The sequence below is a fragment of the Epinephelus moara genome, chromosome 14 (genome assembly GCF_006386435.1).
Source record: "Epinephelus moara isolate mb chromosome 14, YSFRI_EMoa_1.0, whole genome shotgun sequence".
Classification (NCBI taxonomy): Eukaryota; Metazoa; Chordata; class Actinopteri; order Perciformes; family Serranidae; genus Epinephelus; species Epinephelus moara.
In genome coordinates this window covers 23,196,701-23,220,294 of record NC_065519.1, presented here as the reverse complement: position 1 = coordinate 23,220,294, position 23,594 = coordinate 23,196,701, and the positions used below count along the sequence as shown (strand labels likewise).

Genomic DNA, 23,594 nt, shown 5'->3' with positions numbered 1-23,594 from the left:
TCGACACGGAGTTCAGACAGTAGGTTCATTTATTTTTTATCAGCTGCTCTGAAAGACAGGTGATCACACTTTTAAATTTTTGATGACAGGAAACTGATACACGTTGTAGAGATAAGCCGAATACATGCCATAATACATGCTGTTTCGCTATTTTCCTTTTACAATAAGCATGTCAAACATATACGCAGAGTAATATTTAAATATTAAAAGTATTCCAATCATTAATGGCACATAAATGCAAAGACATTCAAAATTTAAACACTTTTAAAAGCTTATCCCAAATAGATAACACACATTATTGTAAATGATGCAAACACTACTTCATGTACTTGTGTGGTTTTACAATCAGTTACATCGATCTATCTGGGACTTGTAAAGAGTGTCGTGTGTCAGCTGTAGATCAGTTTCCTGCAGAGCCATTCGACACCCATGAAAGGCAGCATTCTGCCCCAAGTGAGTCAGGTGACCGAGCAGTTGGATACAGTCACACGTTGATATCCCTTCTGCCTCCACTGAGGAAGCACAGGAGTTGAGATGACGTTCATCGCCAAGACCTTCTACGACCTGAAAGCCACCACGCTGGAGGGGGACTCGGTGGATTTCAACGTGTTTCGGGGACGAGTGGTCCTGATAGAGAATGTGGCCTCGCTCTGAGGCACCACCACCCGGGACTACAGTGAGCTCAACCAGCTTCAGAGCAAGTACCCACATCGGCTGGTGGTCCTGGGTTTTCCCTGTAACCAGTTTGGATATCAGGTCAGTTAACCCTACAATATCTGGTCTTCATGTAGGCCGTAAATCTCATCAATTTACTATATATGCAGATGATGTTTTATTATTCATGTCAAACCTGCTGTATCAGCTGACTTGTTAATACAAATTCTCACCCACCTTAGTGCTTTCTCTGGATATAAAATACAATTTTCTGTATTGCAGGCTTCACCTGAACTCTGTTTAAAGCCAATTTAATCAGTTGTTTGATCATTTTAAACAGGATTTTGAGCTTTCTCTTTGTATCTTGGTTTTCCAATATTTGTTTCACCCATTGAGACTTATTCCCATTATACCTGTAAAGTAGGGATGCATAACATTGCATTTATGTTGATATCCAATATGCTGATATTTCCCAACTAATTTTGACCAATTACCAATGGCTATACTGATAGATGCACATTTTTTCTGCCTAATTGCAGAGAATATGAAGTCATTCCAGTCGTGGAATAATATGTTATTATGCCCACTCTTATCATGATGACCCATCATCAGGTGCTGACGTAACATACAATGCTTTTCAAAATGTACACATTCACTGAGCAACAAAAAGAAACCTGCTTCAACTTAAGTTGCATGTAAAACATGGCATATTTATTTTCATGTATCATTTTCAAACAATACTGTACAATTAATACCACTTTACCAGGCTTGGATGATGCTCTCCCTGAAACAACCCTGACACTTCACAACCAGAGCAAATCTGACCTATTTTGTCTAATTAATGTTGTATAACTAAAGTGTCATCTTATCAGCAGAAATGTTGATTTCAGGCCAATGCCAATATTTCATTTTAAAGCTTTTCTCTGCCGATAATGATGATGTGCTGAAATTGCGTGCTTTCCTACTATAAAGTGGGCCATCATGATAAGAGTATGCATGCATAATATATTGTTAAATCCATTACAGAAGAGAGTTGATGATCACTAAAATTAGGTAGGGAAAAAAGTGGATAACTATCATGACGTGATAGTGAGGCTCTATCGGTTATCGGTCAAATGAGCTGTTAAATATCAGCACATCGAATATTTGCAAAAAATCCAATATCATGTATATAACAGGGAAAGAGCCTGGGGGACGAGTCTGTACTCCATTCAGTCCTGATGCCATGACAGCAGCTCCATCAGAACAACAAGTCTGCATAGTGTGAAAATCATAGCTGGTACTTTAGCTTTGATATTACATTTAGATTTCAAGGATCTGCCTGACACACTTATAGAGGTGCTTTTATTGTCTTCAGTGTAATCAGCTTAATTCCAGTTATCACCATAATTAGACTAACTATGTGCCTTAGAGCCATTACAATATTGCCAGGAAGTACAAAACATCTAGGCAATATGAAAACAATCATGGGTGCTATACTGTAGGCAACTGGACTTAGAGTTTCTTGAAGACGTTTTGCCTCTCATCCAAGAGGCTTATTCAGAACTAAAGAAAGTCCAGTTGCCTACGATATAGCACTTGTGATTACCATGATCTGGATGGCTGAGAATCTTCATCGACAATATGAAAACAAACAGTTGTATTTTGCAGGAGAACTGCAGCAATGGTGAGATCCTGAATTCCCTGCAGCACGTGCGTCCAGGCGGCGGCTTCAAGCCCAGCTTCACCATCTTCGAGAAGTGTGACGTCAACGGAACAAACACACATCCGGTCTTTGCCTATCTTAAAGACAAGCTCCCCTACCCCGATGACGACCCCACCTCCCTCATGCAGGACCCCAAATTTCTGGTTTGGAGTCCCATCAGCAGGACCGACGTCTCTTGGAACTTTGAGAAATTCCTCATCGGGCCAGAGGGAGAGCCCTTTAAAAGATACAGCAAAAAGTTCCCAACCATTGACATAGAGCCTGATATTCAAAGACTGTTAAGATTAACCAAGACCTAAGAATAGCCTTCACCTCTTAATGACTTCTCATCCTTCACTGTCAAAGCTGATATGCTGTCCTCCACACTTTTAGACCTTATTAAATGAGGGTGATATTCTGAAAAGCTGAGGGAATATTATCTGAGGCCTCATAAGTGCTTAAGAGTAGTGGAGGAAGAAACTGAATATATGTACCATGATACAAAAGTGGGCATTCCTTATAGAAAAGCCAGGTATTTTCTTCTGTTTCTTGTCTTATCCAAGCCTGGCCAGCAGATGGTGCTACAGATTTGATTATACGCATAGATAACTTCTTTCATGAATTAACATTCACAGCACACACACTCCCAAAATGTTTGCACTGGAATAAAACCCTAAAAAACCAATACTCTCTCTCACTGATGTATCTTTTTTTAATTGGATGATCTAACCAGCGATGCACCTGCTATGAAGATGTGTGTCTCTGATGCACGGTTGACAAGAATAGATGTTGTCACGTCTGAAACAGCTCTGTGTAGGCACGGTAATGAGGCTTGAAATACAGTGGGAAAGATGTGGAATTATGCTGCACGTTATCATTGCACATTTAAAAGCTCACAGGCCATCCCTCTGCATTATGCATCCTCTATGCTGCTGATTCATTCTTTACTTGTTGAGATCTTATGTCTCTACCAAATTCACTGAATCTACATTTCCAAGTAAGATTTGCTGACACCAGTGGCCCTGCACAGCTGCAGGAATGCTTTACCACCACAGTGACACTCAGAGACAAGTCCCAAATCATGCATTTACAAGAGCATTGACCTTGCCACTGTGTAATGAGCTCTTATCCAGCTTTAATTTTCTATGCAGAGTGTGCATTGTTTGCAAGGTCTGCAGATTAGCAGTGGATTTTCTGCACATCCGCTCACATCCACATCAGCCGATGATGTCACAGCCACAGGCTACACAGACCAGGCAGCGCTCTAATGTCTTTGGCAGGTTGCTGCGGGGACGGCAGTGAGACACTCAGTCACCTGACTCTGTTTTATATCCGTTTGTAGAAAGCCTGACTCACTGTCTTTGCATATCACGTTTGAATATTTGTGTTGTCGTCGTGATACATGAGGACATTTGATTAATATATTTCCCACAGGCCTACTGGGCTGGGGTTGACAGTCAGGTGAGTAATGTTGCCTATTAGAGGCAGCAAATATTGGAGGAGGAATACCAGGGGCCTCTTCACCACCCCTCTGCACTGCTCCCCTGCACACCCAGCTTGCAGAAAAATACCACCAAAGATTGTTTATGTTTGAGAGATGATTCACTTAATTCGATTCTCCAAAAAAGTCTCATAAAAATAACAGAATAAAACTGTCTCATCACATGCTCAATTCAATTAAAAAAACGTTGTTTATTTCTGAGGGGCGTTTTCTGAGCCAGGCAGAGTAAAAAGAAACATACAACAGGATATATGAATAGCAACCAGTGACCTCATCATAGAGACAATACAGTCCACAGCAGTGACAATACATGACCAACAGCAGCATTAATTTGTGTTGAAAACGTTGCACAAATCATCTCTCGACAACACTTTTCATTCGCATGCTTGGTCCAAATAACCCTGCATGTATTTGCAGCAAAATCCTCTACATGTTGTCTCAATCTGTCCAACTTTAATTATAACAAGACATTTACAACAGTAGGTCAAAGGTCGCTAGTTTCCACTGAGCAATAAGTAAATGGGTCCTACACTGGAGCTCTCATGTGTCTGGTTACATTTCATTATTGTCAGTGAAAGATCAAATCTAAGCAAATTAAAACAGAAACCAGACAATACATTTTGTTTAAATTAAAACAAACATAAGCAGTAAAACATAATAAGGTGTGTAACTGGACCTACAAAGAAAAAGATACAAGTGTAAGTTTGGAGTAGGCTACAAACTGGAGGGTATTCATTTTAATTTCAGTTTCAAAGAAGCTTCATTGGCATAGGAAACACAGGTTAACATTACCAAAGCAAGTCCATCCATACATTTTCCATCCTTAGTTGCTCCTCTTGAGGTTTCTCCCATCTTTCCCAGTTAAAAGTTTTTTTGGGGGGGAGTTTTTCCTTATGCTGTATGCTTTAAAGCCTTCTAAGGCTAATTATGATTTGTGATTTTGGACTTTATAGGTCAAAGTAGAATTGAAATTGAATTGAAATTAGAATTTGTACAGCCCTTTGAGGCAGGCTTTGTGACTGGGCTACAATAAACTTTGACTTGACTAATCAGTAAAATAAAATAAAATCCTGTGCTCTAGTGAATTATAATGCACCAATTTGTGTCTTTTTGCATCAATATATGGTGTATGTCTTTAAATTTGTCAAAATAAAAGTCCTTTACTTACATGTTTTTATTGGGAAGGACAAACACACATGTTCTAAACCCACCCACCCAGAAATCTTCACCTTTGCCTGTATGGATGTACAGTTTAGAGATCAGCACCACAGTGCAAATGGTCCGTGCAGGATTATACAGATGATACAGATAACAGTCTTCATGGGTGTTTTGTTATGTGTGACGCCCATTTACTGTCAAAACACCTCACAGATCTTGCTGCTGGGTTATCAGATTTACAATTCAAACAACTTTATTAATCCCACCAGGGGCAGTTTGTTTGAACAGTAAACACATAAATAAATGAGTAATAAATAAAAATAAAAAAGAATAGAAAATAAAAAATATGCCAAGGAGTTCAGTGAAATAAAGAACTTATAAATAAATAGACTGATCATCAATAAAAGAAATAAAGAATTAATTAAATTATTTAATGTTTACAGAGAATTTATGAGATGAATTGCAGTGCTGTGGCCTATTTCTCCCAGCAGCTTTGGGAGTCTTTTGTCATTAGTCATGTTTTCACCATCTTTTTTGTGTGTGTTTGTACCGTAAAACTTCAGTTAAAAGCCAAGTCCCAGTGAAACACACAGTCCCTTTTACTAGCCAAGTGTAGCTACACATTTTGACAAATAAAGGCCCGTCTCAATTAGAGGCCTGCTCTGGTTGCTATGCAGTTCATTCTCCTATATGTATAAAACCGGACTGTTGACTACCCACATGAGCTATCGTTAGTTGCTGCTTAGATTGCACATACAAATATAAATGTTTGAACTTTTGTTAATATGGCAATGCTACACATTGTTAGCTCTGTGCATTTCGTTTTACAGAAACCATGAGCACCAGAGAAGACTGTAATTCATTCAGCTTTAACGGCACGATGAAAAAACAAGTGGTGACTCTTCTTCTGAAGCTGTCATGAAGTCAGAATATGCTTCCATTCCTTAATTACCCAGTAAATAATTCATATTTCTTTAGTCTGTATGGGCCCATGGATGAAAGAATCAAAAGTGTTTTTCATAAAAATTAATCCAAGTTATGAACATTGCTTTAGCATCATACAGTGGTGTTGTGTCAGCTGCCGTTATCCTCAGGTGCTGTGACACAAGCATTGTAACACTTCACTGATATGTCATTCAAAGCCTAATTTTCATACATGATATTCATGCTAGTTCAAATAAACTATTTTATCATATCCTCCTGAGACCCTGTGTCCTAATATGAGGACATCATATTTTGGATTTACTTGACCTTAAACTTCATTCTACCTAACTTAGACCTGTTGTCCTCGTTTGTGGACATTATTTGTGCCATCTAGCGGTAATAAGAGCAAAATACAGTAATACATATAAAAACAAAATGGCAGCCATCTCTGCCAAGTCAGTCTGCAGCTGATCCCGACACAAAAGTGGACAAGGTCCAAAACCTGATCATATCTTATGGTTGAAACTTGTTTATTCATGATTAATAATGTTTGTAGTTTGATATGGCAACAAATTTGACCAGTTTTAGCAACAGCAACAAGCTAAAAGGCTATTAATTAGGAAGTACTTGTTTGAGGACATTGGGACTTTATTGTCGTTGCCAGTGTTTGATTCTTTTATAGTTATCAGGTCCTACTGATCCCAGATAGCTAGGAGAAATTAAAAATGCATACCAAACAAAAGTTCAGGTCTCAGGAGGATATTTTCCATTTTTGCTGAGCAACAGTTTTGTGTAAAAGGAATGTCCCAGATATAGGCCCTTTTATTTTTATTGAACTTTTTGCAAAGCAGGGAAACAAAGACAGCACAATACACAACGATAATACTCACAGTATACAGATTACTGACATATAAACCTGGCAGGACAAAACAAGACAAGAACAAACAAACAAGCAGAATAAAAGGCATGAATAGATTAAATTAAAATAAATTCAGTGAATCCAGAAAGTTCATGGAAGACAGCCTATCACACATTGTATTTAGATGTCATGACACATATAAGCCTGTTGACTTCACTGACTTTATCAAATAATAGCTTTACGTAATTTTTTGGAAGTGTGTATCTCTACTGTCTTGGTAATTTAGCTTGCAGAGTTCACAGGCTCTGTTTTCCAGGCAGAGTGAGAGCTCTTCGTTTCCCGTCCTCTTCCTCTACCCACTACAGGTGTGCGCGGTTGCCACGGAAACGTTTGCTTTCCCCAGCAAAGCCTTCTCGCGAGACTCCGGGGCACGGAGAGCCAGAGAGGGAGAGAGATAGAGAGGAGGAGGAGGAGGAGGGGGGAGGCAGCCTGAATGATCTCATCCCTCCAGCAGCTGCATAGCGCAGCCAGGCAAACCCGTAACTTTCTATCAAACTTCCAAGTTGCCTTCGGGAGGACGACACCGGGGCATTTTCGGTTTGAACCGGAGCGAATACGTTTTCCCGCGAGGGCGAGGAAGGAAGAGCGCTGCGCAGTTTGAGTGTCGGGACTTCCAGGACCTTGTTACGAGTTGAAACAAAAGGAGGAAAAACCCGCTTCGTATTGTGTGACATCTAAAAGCTTGAAGCCGAGAAGAGGAAAGGTGAGTCGGGAACGTGGTGCTCGTCATGTGCGGGGTGTCGGTGCTCGGTACAAGGTGCTCACTACACATCTGTCGGCTGTCTGTGGACAAAGCACATCTTTGTGCCGTATGAAGGTGCAGTGTGGAGCCAGTGCGCAATCAGTGCCAGTGTTTTCCTCCCCTTTAACTAACAGTGGAGTCGGTGAGAAACGTTTCTACCCGACTATCACCGGGGCTGTCAGGGTACATGTACCCGCCGCGTCGTTGTATATGTCAAGGGCATTGTTCTAGGCACTGCTTTGGGGTGACGATTTACAGGTGGTAGCCCTGTCGTGCACATACCCCACTTCATGTTGGATGTGTGTGCTTGTGTAACTGTCACCACCCGAAAACCTGTGTTTTTCAGCATGGTGTGTTGTTGCCACACGAGGAGGGATTTCAAGGCAGGTGATTTCCTTGTGCCACATCTGCTCTGATATGTACAGCCTTGCCTGGGTTATCATGTATTGGTCAGATAAGGCCAAGATGAATGGTGGATAAGGTTCAGCTTAATCAATACACCATGTTAGATGTTAAATCCTGTCTACACACATGACACCAGACCCTCCTTTTGCTGATTTATCCATGCATAGTGTGCAGAATATACCCAAAACCAGTCATAGGAACTTTTTGGAATATACAGAGGAAGCAGATTTGGCAATGCAGGGCAACAAGGCAAACAGAGGTTTGTTAAATAGCAGCAACCAGGAAACTGTGCCAACCTTTCAAAGTTCAAACATATGCACCACTGTGCCCTAAACTAGCACATTTACAAAATACCAGCTGTAACAAACCAGTCACAACCATGCAGATGGGACTTTAACACTCACTGGGCACTGAACTGCTCCAGTAGCTTGTTGGCTAACTTGGCACGAGTCAGGTGCATAAAGGAAGCTCTGGAGTTTAGGATTTGGCAGGGATCAGGGATTTTTGGCATTCTTGATAGGCTTAGCTGACCTGCGGTGGGCATGACTGATCATACACTGCACTGCAATTTTTTTTTTCTTACTTGCGGTGAGTCTAATCTCAGCTTTGTCCCGTCTAAATCGCTGCTGTTATTCACACTGGACTGCGTCTTGCTTTCTTTGATGGGATTTCCTATAAAGAATGAATCTAATTCAAATGCAGGAGCTTTGTATTGCTGCGAGGGGGAAGTGTGCATGCTCTGTTTTAATGTGGCACAATGGGCCAACAAAAATACCAGTCAAGGTTAAGATAAGATGACTGCACATGTGGGTCTAAACATTTAATTTAGTGAGACTTGCAGCCATAGCAGTGTGAGGCTTATATGATGTACTTTCATCTGTGCCTAAATGTCAAGGCCGTAGCTATGGAGTCACCATTGGGGGGACCAAATCTGTTGGGGTTCCCCTGCAGAAAAAAAATTCACTCATATTTTCTGTATTATATATTATTTATCTTGAGCAAGCACGGCTATACACCATATGAATATGCAGTGAATGAAAGCTACTACTGTCTGAATGAATTACACATGCATTACACAAGTGATTGACACTTTACTCAGCCTTCACATCAGCTATGACGAATATAGCACAATACAGACATTAACGTTAGCTAAATACGCCCTGTGAGCTGTGTTCTGCTTGGGTACGGCAACACCACGTGGAAAAATCACATGCCAAACTGCAGTACAACTTAATACTAGATCTGGTAGTCATAAAAAAAAGCAATTTCCTAAGTTTTTTTATGGTTACAATTACATTTGCTCCCATTTGTTTGTTATTTTTTTTATTTATACCTACATTTTTATCAATATATTGCAGGGTACATATTAGAGGGGATGTGTCCCACCCACTGTAATTACAGCATTGCTAAATGTAAACTCCAAACACGATTGTTCCTTGAGAAAAAAAAAGCTGCTGCTTCTCACATTTCTTATCAGCATAAATATTCCTCCCCCCTGCTTCATGACTGAAGGACAGAGTTTCTATTTTACATCATACTTCTCGCACAACAATAACAATAGTTATTGTGCCTCATTTGTCGCATGAGTCTTTTTCTAACGTGCAATGCAGGGATGCTTCCTGTTGCTAAGTTGAGCTTATGTTTCTTTTGTCTCTTGTGCACTGGCTCGAAGGGAATAGCTCGAGCAGAGATAAAAGACAACAACAAGAGGAGCATTGTGCTGCTTTATAATTTGCCACTCTGGAATGTGTGGGCTGCAATTATGCTAAGTGGCCATCACGAAATGCTTAAATTAACTGTTTACATTTTATAAGGAATAATGAGATTATTGTTATGATTAATTCTCGAGTTCAAAGGGCATTGTTCTTTATTGGTTTGATGGTCATAAAGTGGGTTCTTGGCCGCACTGTTTTCCCAGTGATGTGCTACCTCCTGGGTTACTATAACAAAGTCTTAAAGGTGCAGTGTGTAGAATTTGGGGGTATATATTAGCAGAAATGGAATGTAATATAATACCTATATTTTCTTTAGTGTATAATCACCTGAAAATAAGAAGTGTCATGTTTTTGTTACCTTAGAATGAGTCGTTTTTATCTACATAGGAAGCAGGTCCTCGCCTACAGAGTCAGCCATGTTGCACCACCTCATTTCTACAGTAGCCCTGAATGGACAAACCAAACACTGGCTCCAGACAGGGCCATTTGCATTTTAGCATTTTCACATCTGTCAGAGTAAGCAGCTCCTCTTTGGCAATCCGAACAGCATTGGAACTGATTGCTTTACTTAGTGTTTTTATTGGCTTAAATCAGCGGGTCTGTTTGTTTTGGAGAGGAAGAGACTTCTGCAGATAGTTCAGCTCCTGGTAAAAAACTTCCTGACCAATAGACATCGAAAGAATCCTAACCAGGAGCTCATGCTTAGCAAACAGAGAAGTTTCATCTGGCTGCATGCTACAAAATCCGACATGCTGCTCCTTTAAAGTTGCAAAATTCTCACACTTCTTGATCTCATCTTTTGTAAATGTGTAGTCATACTTGACTGGCTGCCGCCCCTGTCACCTCTAGCTGCCTGTTACTGATGACAGACTAAACAGACCTTCAGATGTGACCCTGGATGATCTGGTGCACCAGTGCAGCCAATGTCAGCTACAAGGCCAGTGTCTTCATGCTTGTTTATCTCGAGTGACACCAACATGAGTCATGAGTTTTGACACAACCTTAAGTAATCGCCTGAAATACACCAAGAAAAAAAGGGGAAGCTCCGTCAGTTTTAACATGAGTGATGCGCCTGGCTGACGTTAGTCAGCCTGTAGTCAGAAGTCAAATGACTTGATGGTAATATCACCTCTGGCGGTTTTTCCGTGTGATTGTCTTTTCGCTGTTGACCCGAGGGGGGTTGATGAGTTTGATTGTAATGAGGTGTGACTACGGGTCCGCGCTTCCTGCTTGCTAAACTGTTGGAATGCTCTGTCTTTGTCTGGATCGGACGGTCCACTGTATGCCAGCCAATGGAGGAAAGCAGAGGGCTCCGAAGCTACAATAGTGATGATGTAATCCCTTTTCAGCGCACTGTCACAGAGTAAATGCGTGCAGACAAAGGAAAAATTCCCCCTCTTTTTCACCCCACCTGCTACAAAGTTTGGGGGATTTTAACCTTGCAGAAAAATGCACGGCAGTTCGGACACTGTAATTATGTATGTGGGAGATTGTGTGGGGCTCACGACACTGAGGGAGCTCAGTAGTGGGACCAGTGGTGTGGTGGAGGGTATACGCAGGTAGACAAGGTATATCAACCTCTTTTTCTGTCAGCTAGAAAGCCATTGGAATATATAGGGGAGTATACCCACTTCCCCCTATGGTAACCTACTCAGATTAAGAGACAGTGGGCCCCAGGGCACAGATATGCAAAGAGCCCCACCACCTCTCCTACATAGGAGCAAGACACACAGAGTTTGTGGTGGTTTTGCATCTCTTAGAGGTTGTTATGCATCTCTTTGTGGTCATTTTGTGTCTCTTTGAGGTAACTTGTTGTATTTTTTTGGTTGTTTTGTGGTCGTTTTAAGGCCCTACCTGCTCAGTACGTGCTAACTTGACATTTTGTAAGTGAAGGCCAGAGGGTACCCTGAGACTTTGGGGCCCGTTTAGTAATCCATCCACGGTAGCACACCCATCTCATCATCTACCACTACACCACTGAGTGGGACAGGTGCAATGTGTTGCCTTAAGACTCTGATCTGGGCCTTACCTGATTAACAGTTGGGTCTCTATTCGGTGGTCTGTTACTCATTCGCTCATGAACTAAAGCAACCTCTGTGTGACTGGTTCTGTCATGCTGCGTCCAATTCTCAACCCCAAACCAAAACCCACAGTCATGCAGAGATCAGACACTGTGTAATTCCCCTTCTCTGCTCCCATCAAACCTCATACATGCTGAAAATAGTACGACATGGCTCAGGGATCGGAAGACGGAGGAAAAAAAAAAACCTTTGACAAACAACCACTTAAGAAAAACTCAAAGTGAGAGGAAGAAAAAAAAACTTTCCATAATGAAATGTGGAATTCTGACGACGACGACGATGATGATGATGATGATATTCTGCTGCAGGCTATCTCCCCTGCCACACAGCGATGACGTGCTCGGTATTGTCTCGACATGTCTGCCAGTTGCTACACTGTCTCCGTGCTTGGCCTGCGCACACTCGCGCTGGAACGGCTCACAGAACTCTGCTCGGAGAAAAATCAAAACATCAAGCGGCGTTACAGGCCTGTGCCCCATGCAGAGCCTGTGTGGGCAGCGGTGGAAAAATAATTCCACATACAAAAAAACCACAGAGTTTTTTTTTTTTTTGCTGTTGTCCCTCCTGTGGACAGAAATCTGAGAAGCAGGCAGGAATGCGTGAGGGCTTGGTCATGGCTGAGCTCAAAACAGATCTCAATGCGTAGACAGGTCTGTTCAGCTTGTCCTCATTCCTGTGCATGCTTACAACTGTTTTCCTAAACTTTCAGGAGCCACGTTCACCATCCGAGGTGTAGTAAAACAGGAATGCTGGCACAACAATACACCGTGTGAGGTTTTCTCCTGGAAAACCTGACTCTCTGAACCCTGCGCAAAAACTGTCCTTTAGAATAGTGAAAGCACTCTGTCTGTAGTTTGTGTTGTGCTTTGTTTCCTGTACTGAAACTCAAAAAAATCCCTCCTCATATTGCTCCAAAATTCCACATCCTTTGCTTTGGATCCAGGGAATCCTTTTCCACCCTGTGAGTTCCTGCTTTGCTCTCAGTAAAGCCGACAGAAGAATGAGACCACTGTGAACCAAAGGCGTCTTTTGCGAGACTCAAATGACTTTTTAAACAAATAGAAGTTCAGGTGGACTGAGTGAAGTGTAGGAAAATGTCCCACTCTCACTCCTGCAGTGTGTGCATGCAGCTCTCAAAAACATACACTCAATTTTGATGTTAAACTAAATGCATTAAGCAGTGTACAACAGAACAGTGTCTGATGAATTAGGCCATACTCTTTTTTCCCATGTTGCTCCAGGTGCAAAGGGCAGATAGGGCCGGTTAATAACAAACATGGCTGCTTTCCCAGCCTTTCCTCTCTGGCTGCCTGTTTCCTGTGTGTTTCATTGATGTATTCCTGGATACCCTGCCTGCCGACAGCGTCGCAACACGAGAAACACATTTGAGACTGAAAGCTGTCTTGTAAATATCAACATGGGCATGTGTTTGCAGAATACATGCATGTAGATATTGCTCTGAGAGTGCCTCGTATCATTACTGTTAAAGCTCAGGGAGGAGGTGTTGTTGGTGCCGTGTTTGTGTTTACATGGCATTCATACTCGCCTTGAATGCTGATTAGGAGGAAGTCACCAGTGGGTGTTTGCTACTAGAAAGAGAAAGCCGGCACCTGTACACATCCTGGTTTGCTGCTGTGCTCTTTTTTTTAACTGACCCCAGAAATTAGGTGTTAAATTACCAACATTACTCAGGCAACCACTCTGGTACTCTGGCAGATGCAAATGAGGGAGCTCCAGTCAAAACTTGCATGCTCTCATCCTCCTCCTTTTGGGGATGCAAAGTCCTGATTATTGTCAGCCGGGGGGATAAAGGGGAGGGAGGCCGTGTTAATTGCATTCTGCTTCACCCTGTATCCATGAACCAAGACTAAAACTGAAGAATTACTGGGACAAGTGTCAGATGTTGTCTGATTAATGAAGCAGATGTTAATGTGGTTGCTTTTTGTGCTGTCGTTCATTTCAAAACCAGTGGTCTTTTGTACTTTAAACACTGCGCTGTTTAAAATGAGATGTGGTTTGCATGGAACTGGCTCAGAGACATGATAAACCACAGTTGCAGAGCTGGCATGAGTGTGCCAGTAAGCACAGTGCAGTGCAGTGCAGGCCAGCAGCAGAACGCCGTGCAGGTTTGCACTGTGGTTTTCTGGCACAGACTGTGCCAGCAGCAGGGCACCACTGTTATGCAACACTAGCTGACTTATCGCAGTCTAAATGACTCTGTATGAATTGATTAACTCTGCGGCCCGACTGTTTATAATTGGACTGGAAGTGCACTGGGCTATGCACGGGACACGTGCCAAAATCAATGACTGGAAATGGTTTATGTGTAGAACTTTGCTACACTGTTGTCGTGTTTTTTTAGTCCCCCTCGAGCCTCTCCACGTGCAGAGCTGTACGTTTAGAAACTACTTTTCATTTCAGCACAGTAATGCTGATTACAGAGGCACACCTGAGCTTTCCACTGAGTCCTCAGTGGGGGAATTAGGCTGCCCTCCAAGCTGTAGGGGACAACGCAGCCAGCCAGGCTTCTCCAGAGACATGGCAGAGAATCCCCCTGAGGTTTTCTGTGAGGATAATAAGCCCTTCCTTTGTCGCCCCCCCTTTTCACTGCGCTGGTTCTTATGTCAACTCACACAGAAGCTTTCCCCGTGTCCCCTGCACTGCAGCCTGTGCTGCTGTTACCTTGTTAAATCGCTTATCTGGCAAGATCCTATGTTACCGCCTTCTTCCTTGCAAACTAAAAAGGGTTAATTACAAAATTGTAGAGTACATTTTGTGCGCTAGGCACACAATTAATGTGTGGTGGCAGCACAGCAGCTATTTGGCCAATGTGAGGGGATATTAATCAAGCTTTCACCTTGACTCTGGCCTTCCCCGATGGCTGCCTGTGTTCTCCTTTTGACTGCTGCTCTGTCAGCTAAGGATCCTATTGTTTCCTAGCAGTGCTCTCGTGCTCCTCTGTCACTGATATTAGTCTGTGGGGAATCCTTGCCCGGTTGAAATGCATCCCGTTATGGCTATTCATCTCTGTAATCAAATTAGTCGATGGGCTTTACTCAGATTGCTGCAGAGGTGTATTTGTCGGCCAAGCAGCTGTTGATCGATTGATAGCTCAGTTTGACTGATGAAAATGAACTCTAAAGGATGTGTAGAGCATCGTATGATAGATTTGATTGCATTCTCCGGGGGCCTTTTAAGTAGCTTGTGGTCAATGCTGCTGCTGCTGCAGTGAAGCTCATGTTTCTCATGTTTGCTCAGCAGGGTCCCGACCCTTCCCAAACGGCCTTATCAAGCCATCACAACTGCTCCATTTCCATAACATCACCTTGCCACAACCTGTCGAGACAGCCCCGTCAAAATGAAAAACAAACCAACATGTCATTGCCAAAGTATTCCATTCTTAAAATCCCAGTTTAGCAACACAAAGAGTTCCTATTGTGGGTTTCACGTTCCCTGTGAGCTATCTGTGTCTTTGTTGCTGACAGTGTTTTCATTCTTTTCTCCTGCCAGGCTGTTATCTGATCTGAGCATTCAGTTAATGTGTCTGTGTTTTAGCAACAAATACAAGGTTGGTGTTTGCATGGGCACACAGGCTGTGTTTTTCCCTCTGAACGCTTGATTAACTGTGAGTTAGCAATAAATTAAAATGCACTTTATTGTGGTAAGGGTGGTCTCATTAGGATTCTGTCTTCATGGCCCTCTGCGATTTGGCTTGTTTGCTACCTGTGTAATCGGGCGGAGGATGTGAAAGGACAGGGCAGTGGATGACTTCCAAACATCACAGGCATCTGTCATATTGACACCTCCGCTGTGAGAATCTGTCGGGCCACTGTCGACTGACCTTGCTGCTCATACGCAGTTGTACACGAAGACCTAAGTGCTCTCACCCAGGCCCTGTCCTCGTCCAAAACACACACTTGCATACAACAAATTTGCTTATGCATAAAATCTCACAGTTGCAGTTTGAAATAGAGCAGTAACGGTTGATAAGACTAAACTTGCAAGCAACAGCAGTTTGGACCCGGAGGCTCACTGACCCAAGACAACTGGGACACCAACATTATTGTCCTCTAAGCTCTCACTAGCAGGTTTAAAATGTAAACAGTGACTACATTTACATGTACACTAATATTCTACTATTATTCTGAATGAGACAGTGTTATGAATGAATGACTATGTATGTGGGATATCCTGGTATTATTCAGATTTTAGGTGCATTCTTTGGATGTGTATTCAGCGCATTCAGAATATGCATTTCAATTGGGGTTTTGCTGCAGCTGGTGCTTCTTGTCTATTTGCGGTCAACTCTGTGCATTGTCATGGATATCTCATACGTGAACTAACTGGTCAACAGTTTGCAGGACTGGGGTGAAGATGTCTACCCAAAAGAAAAGCCCACATTATTAAAGACTTGGATATCAACAGATTTTTTCATATACGCAAATATTGAGACGCCAACCTTTTGAGGACCGTCAAACAAGTACGCTACCAATGGAAAACTTTAAAAAAATATATTATTTTAATGCAAAGAAGTCATCTGTCTACTTTTCCATATTTTGACATGATAAACGACCTGTTTGGGCACGTTAATCAGAGTATGCACAACTGCCTGGAAACAGGAATATTAATGGAAAACTCATTTTCATTAGTCATGTAAACACCTTAGTGGGTGTGTGCCATATCATCTTGTTCACGTTAATACTGGTATAATTTTTAATATGTTGTGAAAAATTCATATTGTGATACTCGCGATATTTCGACTTGTTGACATATTGACGGCATACTGTTACTCAGGGCAGCAACAAGCATGGCTGAAAGGAATATTGTTGCTTATAAAAGACTGCTTGGTGGTTCCAAAAAGAGGAGCAGCTTCAGTAGTGTGTAATAAACTGTGGCGTCCTGAATGTTTTATGAACAGATCTGGACCTCTCAGAATCTTTTAGTGAGTTATCGCTCAGAGGGAACTCATTCAGTGGCTCCTCTGGCAGCAGCACAGCGTCTCTCCCTCTCCTCTCCCACCTTGCGCGCACTGGAGTCGGTGATCGTAAACCTTTGGCAATGTAAACCTACGTGATGCTCGTGGCTCGACAAAAAACTACATGTATGTATCATAACAGCCTGTCAGAGGTTACAGCGTAATGATTAGAGGAGAAATGGCAGAGCATAAAGGTCCAGGTGGGAAAAAAACAACTCAGTCATTTAGGATTTTGCAATAAGAGAAGGAAGTCACCTGTTGATTTAAATAGGTCACAGGGTACATTTTTTTGTATTTGGGAACTGTTTAAATGTGTAATTTGTGATTTGTGGAAGATTTTATTATGTTGTACTATTAATATTGTGCACAGAATCTGAATCTCACTCTGAGTTACTGTTTTTCACAGACTAAAGAAATGAGAGATCATTTTTGTTTAGTTTTTACTGAATATTTGAAGGCAAGCTATAAAACTATGGCCCTTATTTTATTGCAGGTCTTTGTTCCTAAATTATATCATTATCGCAAAAATACCCTGAAATATCGTGATATTATTTTAGGGCTATATCTCCCACCCCTACACCTTAGTAGGATTATTGTCCTTTTCGGAATAAAGGCAAAATAACAGAGCAATTTTGTGCATATAGACTTAATGTAGTCACTGATTAGTTTGTTTCCAATAGCAGCAATGGGGCTACATGATTGGTTATTCCAGTAATTGATATCTGCTTGTGTCATGCATGCTTGTTGTCTCTAAGCATGATGATTTTCAGGAATATTATTGACTGCCTCCATTTTATCTCCACTGTCAGTAGCCATGGGCCACGGGAGTAAATGGCTGTATTGGCGTGGGCCCAGCTAGGACTGGCAGTGGGCAAGTGACCGGTAATCGCTGATGGGCACACACATGCACACAGCAGGGTTCTCTGGCATGCAGAGTGTGTGACCACTGGATGCCCCCAGCCTCGAGCAGACAGCGGTGCACACGTCACACCGAAACACATCATGTCCGGCACGGGCCTTCGTACAATCAAAAGACCATGACCTTATTGACATTGAGTGATTGACCCACTCTGTTTATCCTTGTTCAGATGTTCCTATCGCTCCACAAATCTGCTGCTGCTGGCAGTGATGTGACATCGATCCAGTCCACCAGTCAAAATGAGTCTTAACATGCTAGATACATAAGATGTGTGAGCAGCACTGCGGGCTTTACTCTTGATTTGTTTTGCTCGTGAGTGCCTGTGATCAGAGAATGAAGTAATAGCAGGCTTGGGGAAGTGTTTGGCGGGCCCCCTGGCTGAGCCCCATCCCCCGTCTTCTGGCACGTGGAGAGGCGGAATTATAGACGGCAAACACACAAACTATTCACTCAGCCCTCCTTCTCACATCAACACTGTTAATTATACCGCTGCTACTCTCGCATCCCTTCTATTTTAATCCTCAACTGATGGAAACTGCTTCATCCCAACACACACACTTGAGCACACACACAGAGGCATGTGCCAGCCCCATGCTGAGCTGGGAGTATTTGTTTTGTAACACATAGGTTCACTGCTTTTCAGATGGGCATCTTTACCTTTTGTTAGGGGAACAGAGGAAATGCAGTGCCCCTGTAAACGGCTCTCCGCCCCGGCCCACAATGCCCTGTTTAACAAGGCACACTGCTGGGAAATGCTCCCATTGCATTGGGGTTTAATCCAAGTGGCCTGGTTGCGCAGTTCAGCAAATAATGGCTGCGTACTACAATGTAAGAAGTGGATATATTCCAATATAGCAGCCATAAACCTACAGTTGTTAAAATCAGATGCATGACTGCCTCTTATAGGAGCTGTCAGTAGAAACAGTAGGTGAGGGAGACTTTCCAAGAGCTTGGGGTTAGTTTGAAATTGAAAGCTTTCTCTCTCAGAAGTCACACACAGAAGCATTCCCATATAAATCACAGATCCTTTTCACCTGGAGGAACTGGTGCGCTTTTTGGCTGCCTGCCTGTGTGAGAACGGTTGCCAGTAAGTTTTCTGTGCAGAGCAGCAGGATTGAGGTGGAATTGTCATATTAAATGTCTCAAGATGTTTTCTGAAGCTCCTGTGTTGGTTGTGCTACCTGATATCAAAGTGTGTTTGGCTTTCCAGTGAACCTCAGCAGGCTGGCTCTCTTGATGTGTTGAACTGACTGGTCTGTGCTCAGTAACAAAGTAGAAAGACAAAATTAGATTAATATTAAACAAAAGCTCAAAAATGTGCTTTTAGGGAGTTTGCTTGTATTTAATCTACATAGCTCTTCCCCTTCCCATAGTATGTGTACCCAGGCTGCAGTGGTCCAGGAATTTGTTGTTTCAGCTTTTTTTTTAATGAAGCAGCAAATTATTGGTGATCTAAGAGACCTTTCCTCATTTTGAATAGTTAAACTTAGCCACAATAGCCCAAAAATGCTAAAGTTTACAATGTGAGTGTGCATATCAAGCACCTGTAGCCGCTGATAAGAGTCTTGTGGCCGTTGACAGGGTGAACTTTGGGTTTTAGTCATCAGTGTTTGGCACAACACCAACACTCGTGGCAAGGTTTACTGCATTCATCTTTATGGTGCCTCATCAGTCTAGTGACACTTGCACACACAAAAGCCACGTCCATCTGACTGGAGAACCTGCCAGTGATCAACAGGTGTCTGACCCATTTCTACCAGACAGCTCTAACAGGTAAATCCCTGATCACCGGTGATTACACAAGACTTGTGTCTGTAACTACATTTCGACACACACACACACACACACACACACACACACCACCTTTGCCACTGCTACTATTACTGCTACTTCTACTACACTACTTCACATTACTACCGTACTTCTTTACTACTAAACTCTGGAAGTGACCAGAACTTATTGAAATGTAGTACTTTGCTTAAAAGAGTTGTCAGATTTCAGTTCATGAAACATGGGTACAGCAAAGTTTACAGTATACCCTTCTTCCAGCAAAATTAGTGCCTGTATGTGGGCTTTTTAAACAACTGAAACCCATGAAAAATGGGGGGTTTTTTTGCTGGGTTTTCTGGTGTGTCACGTTCAATGTCACAGACAAGCTGGAAAACAGGTTAAAAAACAGTAGAAAGCGGCATGTAGGCCAGTGAAAATGCAATGGTGGTTACTTGTTTTTTTATATCTCTTACTTATTCAGTCTTTCTCTGAAACTGTTTGCCGACCAAATTTTACATAATGTTCGAGTGCTGCTTGGACGGATGATATTTTGTGGCAGTTTGTCATTGCATCATTCTGGCAAAGTAGCTAAAATTAGCGAGTCCGGAGTATAGTATTTCCATCACTGCCGATCAGAGCAGATTAGAGCTTTCCTTCCTCATGAAATACAAAAGCCAGATGTTAGTGGGGTTTTTCGTGCAGTGGGAAAGGCTCTGAAGTCTCAATAGAGATATATGATAGGTCACACACTGCAGATATAGGGATGTAACTTTCCTCGGACATACTGCCTTTATTCATAACCTCATAAAAAGATTGAAAAGAAATTGAGCATAGCGTTAGTTCAGGCAGGACATGGTGTCAAGCTCAGCTCACATCCCAGCTACATCAGCTGATCTCAAACAGCCAATCAACTGATGGAGCAGCTGATTGATGGAAGGGAGTCAGCTGATAGATCACATGATTCCTTTCTATGCAGCCAATTGGTGAATGTCATTCAGGGCGCCCTATTTAAACTGCTCTGGCCTGCCTACTGTTGCTGCTTCCTCTGCAAGCCGCTTTGCAACCCACCTCCACCCCAGCTCCTCCTTTTCCTACTGTGTCTGACTTATTAATGTCATTTCTGTTTGTCATTGATGCTGCTCTCCCAGCCTTAGGCTTTCCATGTAGGCACATGGAAGGGCAGGGAGGTTTGCTCTCTCTGCCTCAGGCTTTGTGCGTAGGCCTAGGAAAGGCTGAGACGCCCCAGAACAGAGCCATGAAGTTTTCTTTGACTAAAGTGGTCCAGACTTAACAATGATTGTGGTTGAGAGGGCTACAATTCACAACCTTGCATCTATTGTTGTGCAACAAGGACATAATCCCACTTCCCACCTGCAAACACTTCCTGCTGGGCACAGTTTGGTGCCCAACTAAGCCAGAAACACTGCTGCAGAGTTAAACATCGCCGCCATGTTTATTTACGAAACATTTATTGTCCATTGCTATTAAGAGAGGTAAGGGAGACAAAATGTTTGACAGAGTGCTGCAGGAATCAGTCCTAAAACATGGAAATGAGTTAGCATTTCTGCTCTCCTTATTCCCTTGTCTCAAAGTAGAAAGTTTTTTTTTTTAAATTGGTTTTTGGTCAGATGCCTGAAATAGGGTCTGTGGTTAACACAAGCTTACGAGACTTTCATGTTTTGTTTTAAAACATAAAATACGTCAATAAATACCCCACTTGTGAATTTTGAAGCCATTATATGTCTTGAAAAAGGCGGTTGTTAACAAGTGACTAAATGAGACTACAGAACATCATCATGCTTTACAGCCTCATTGTGATGGTGATAATGAAGTCATGCGACTGTGATGTAGTACGTTTATAGTCAAACGTTAGCTTTTTACTTAAAGTTATTGCGTTTATGCTTTCAAAATCATAAAAGCTGTGTTAATTTATGTAAGTATCATAAACTTTTGTTTGCCATGGAGTTTATTTTTTTGCAGTAATCTAAAAATTCCATTTGCTTTTTTTCTCAAGGGAACCAGGGTGACGCTAGCCTCCAGGTTGGCCACCAAGTAAACATGATCCCTGCACCATTCTGTTGGACTCTACACAGAGATTATAACTTGCATTTAAAACATGTGATTTCCAAGAATGGCAAGTTTTAGTTTGAGACAGGTATTGCAGAAATAGAATCTCCACGAGCCGGCAGGGGACAGAGACGTGCTGTCTTTGATGTTTGCAGAAACAAGCAGTTTGGATCGTCTTACCCAGAAATAGCTATTGTCCCGTGAGTTTATTCTTATGAGCCAAATCGACTGGTTCGTGTTTTTGTAGTTTCTGCAGAATTTGGTGTTTAATTTCCAAGGTTCTGCTTTGTCATGCGTGTGAGCCATTGTCTGTGCGTGTACCTGTCCATGTGCATCAGGAGCTCACTGTCTCTCTAATGGAGTCTCAGGGTTGGAAGCGGGCGGAGAGGGCAGGGAGAGGGAAAGTGCAGCCTTGAGCAGACTTCCACTTTTTTAAACCTTTTTTAAACCGCAGCCAGGCAGCCACCTCATTAGAATTTTTTACATTCCTCTTCAGGCAGCAGCACACTGCCTCCTCTCCATTGCTCTTTATAACGTACAGCCTTTTAAAGCTTAAATCTGAACCTCCTCAATAAAGACAAGTCATCTATAAAACCACGGCGCATATACGGCACAGAACCAACTCTGGCTTGGCCCTCTGTAGATTAATGTATTTATGGACCATAAAGTTGTAAAGTTTCTGTTGGTGATGGCTTTACATACTTTAAATCAATGGAATACAAGCCTGTTTAAGAGTTTGGACTTTTTCATCTTTTTGTTTTGACGGGGAAGCTAATAGATTAGAGTATAAGAAGCAGTGATCCCTCTTTACTCTGGACAAGCAGACCACCTAAGCTGTTAGCAATGCAATTAGCTTTTTTTAAGAGGTAAATGGTCCTCTAGGAGCTGGACAAAGGCTTTCATTGTCAAGCCCCCGGCCCACCCAGATAATGACACTGGAAATCAGACAGGGTTTACCATTTCTAACTATAAACTATGTCAAGTGTTTCAAGTGTCTATTTATCCTGCTGTCTCTCTCACGTTAAATGTGAAACCCCGGTGGAGTACTTCTGGATAAGAAGAGAGGAAGGATCGAGGACACCCTGCTGGAGATAATGGCAATGAATATATCCTGGCGCTCCTCCAGAGCTGTCTTCTTGTGTAAGGCTGTGAGTGAAATTCACTTTGCCAGTGGTTAGCTATGCCCATTACTCACTGAACTGTGCTGCAGTGATAGCGAGGGGCCCAGAGACGGGGCAGAGCGGCAGCACATCACAGAACAATGGTGATGATGAATGTCGATCCGCTGCCACCGGTTTTTGAAGCGCTCCAACGACACGCGGTGTTTGCATTGCATGTGTGGTCGGTTGAACAATTCGTTGGTTCAGTTCTCATTTCATCGCGGCGTTCTACTTCATCCGGAGCTGGTGTTTCATAGATCAAAGCTTTCAGTGCAACTTGGCTGCAAAGATGGAGGACTGTGGTTTTAAAGTGGTGGCAGACTTTAAAGTGTTTTATAACAGACTATCACTGTGACAGTCAGTGTTGCGCTTCTCTCTAAGAAGTTGCCCGAACATGCCCTACTCCCCCTCCCCACTCCCCCCTCCCAGCTCCCCTCCCCTCCACAGACGTTCATCATTTCCTCCACTGAAATTGGTGAAATTCCAGAATGTCGGCTCGCGGTTGGATGATGCTAGTATCGTTTGTTTGCCAGCGGGCCTGCCTGTTTTTCTCTGGGGGTGTCAGGTTCTCAGGTTTGCTCAATCAGGCGGGCAGGTTTGTGCCTGGTGCTCAGCCAGATGCACGTACAGGAGGGAGGGAGCAGACAGAAAAAGAGTTTTAAAAAAAGAGCAGATGGGAGACAGGGGAGTGGTGGAGATGCTTTGTTACTTCCTGCGCATCTGTTGCGCCTATGGGCGGCTGTGGTCAGGCTACACCTCGGTGAATGTGTCAAGACCTCAGTTTAACCCTTCACTCCTCAAAAACTCCCTCCTTGACAGGAAATGATGCTGAGAAGGAGTCAGTGGATTTATTATTACTGCTGTTTTTTTTTTTTCTTCTGAAGCTCCAGTCTTCTGTCTGACTGGTGCACAGCCTTGTG

The 23,594-nt window shown here is 42.6% G+C and overlaps 2 protein-coding genes across 5 annotated transcripts in view; both read left to right on the top strand.

Annotated features, from left to right (window-relative positions):
- Positions 1-83: 83 nt before the first annotated feature.
- On the top strand, positions 84-3,021 carry gpx2 (glutathione peroxidase 2). Its single transcript, XM_050062027.1, has 2 exons — positions 84-756; positions 2,305-3,021. The coding sequence occupies exons 1-2, from the start codon at positions 535-537 to the stop codon at positions 2,656-2,658; spliced, it is 576 nt and encodes a 191-aa protein (XP_049917984.1). The 5' UTR covers positions 84-534; the 3' UTR covers positions 2,659-3,021.
- A 4,224-nt stretch (positions 3,022-7,245) lies between these two features.
- LOC126400988 (signal-induced proliferation-associated 1-like protein 1) overlaps positions 7,246-23,594 on the top strand; it is a 52,925-nt gene continuing 36,576 nt past the window's right edge. For 2 of the 4 annotated variants that reach the window (XM_050062011.1, XM_050062008.1), the window contains exon 1: positions 7,246-7,543. The gene's annotated coding sequence lies outside the window, so the exon portion shown is untranslated. Of the gene's footprint in view, positions 7,544-12,321; positions 12,434-19,364; positions 19,451-23,594 lie in introns of those variants that run through there. The other 2 variants (XM_050062009.1, XM_050062010.1) reach the window with 2 other exon arrangements.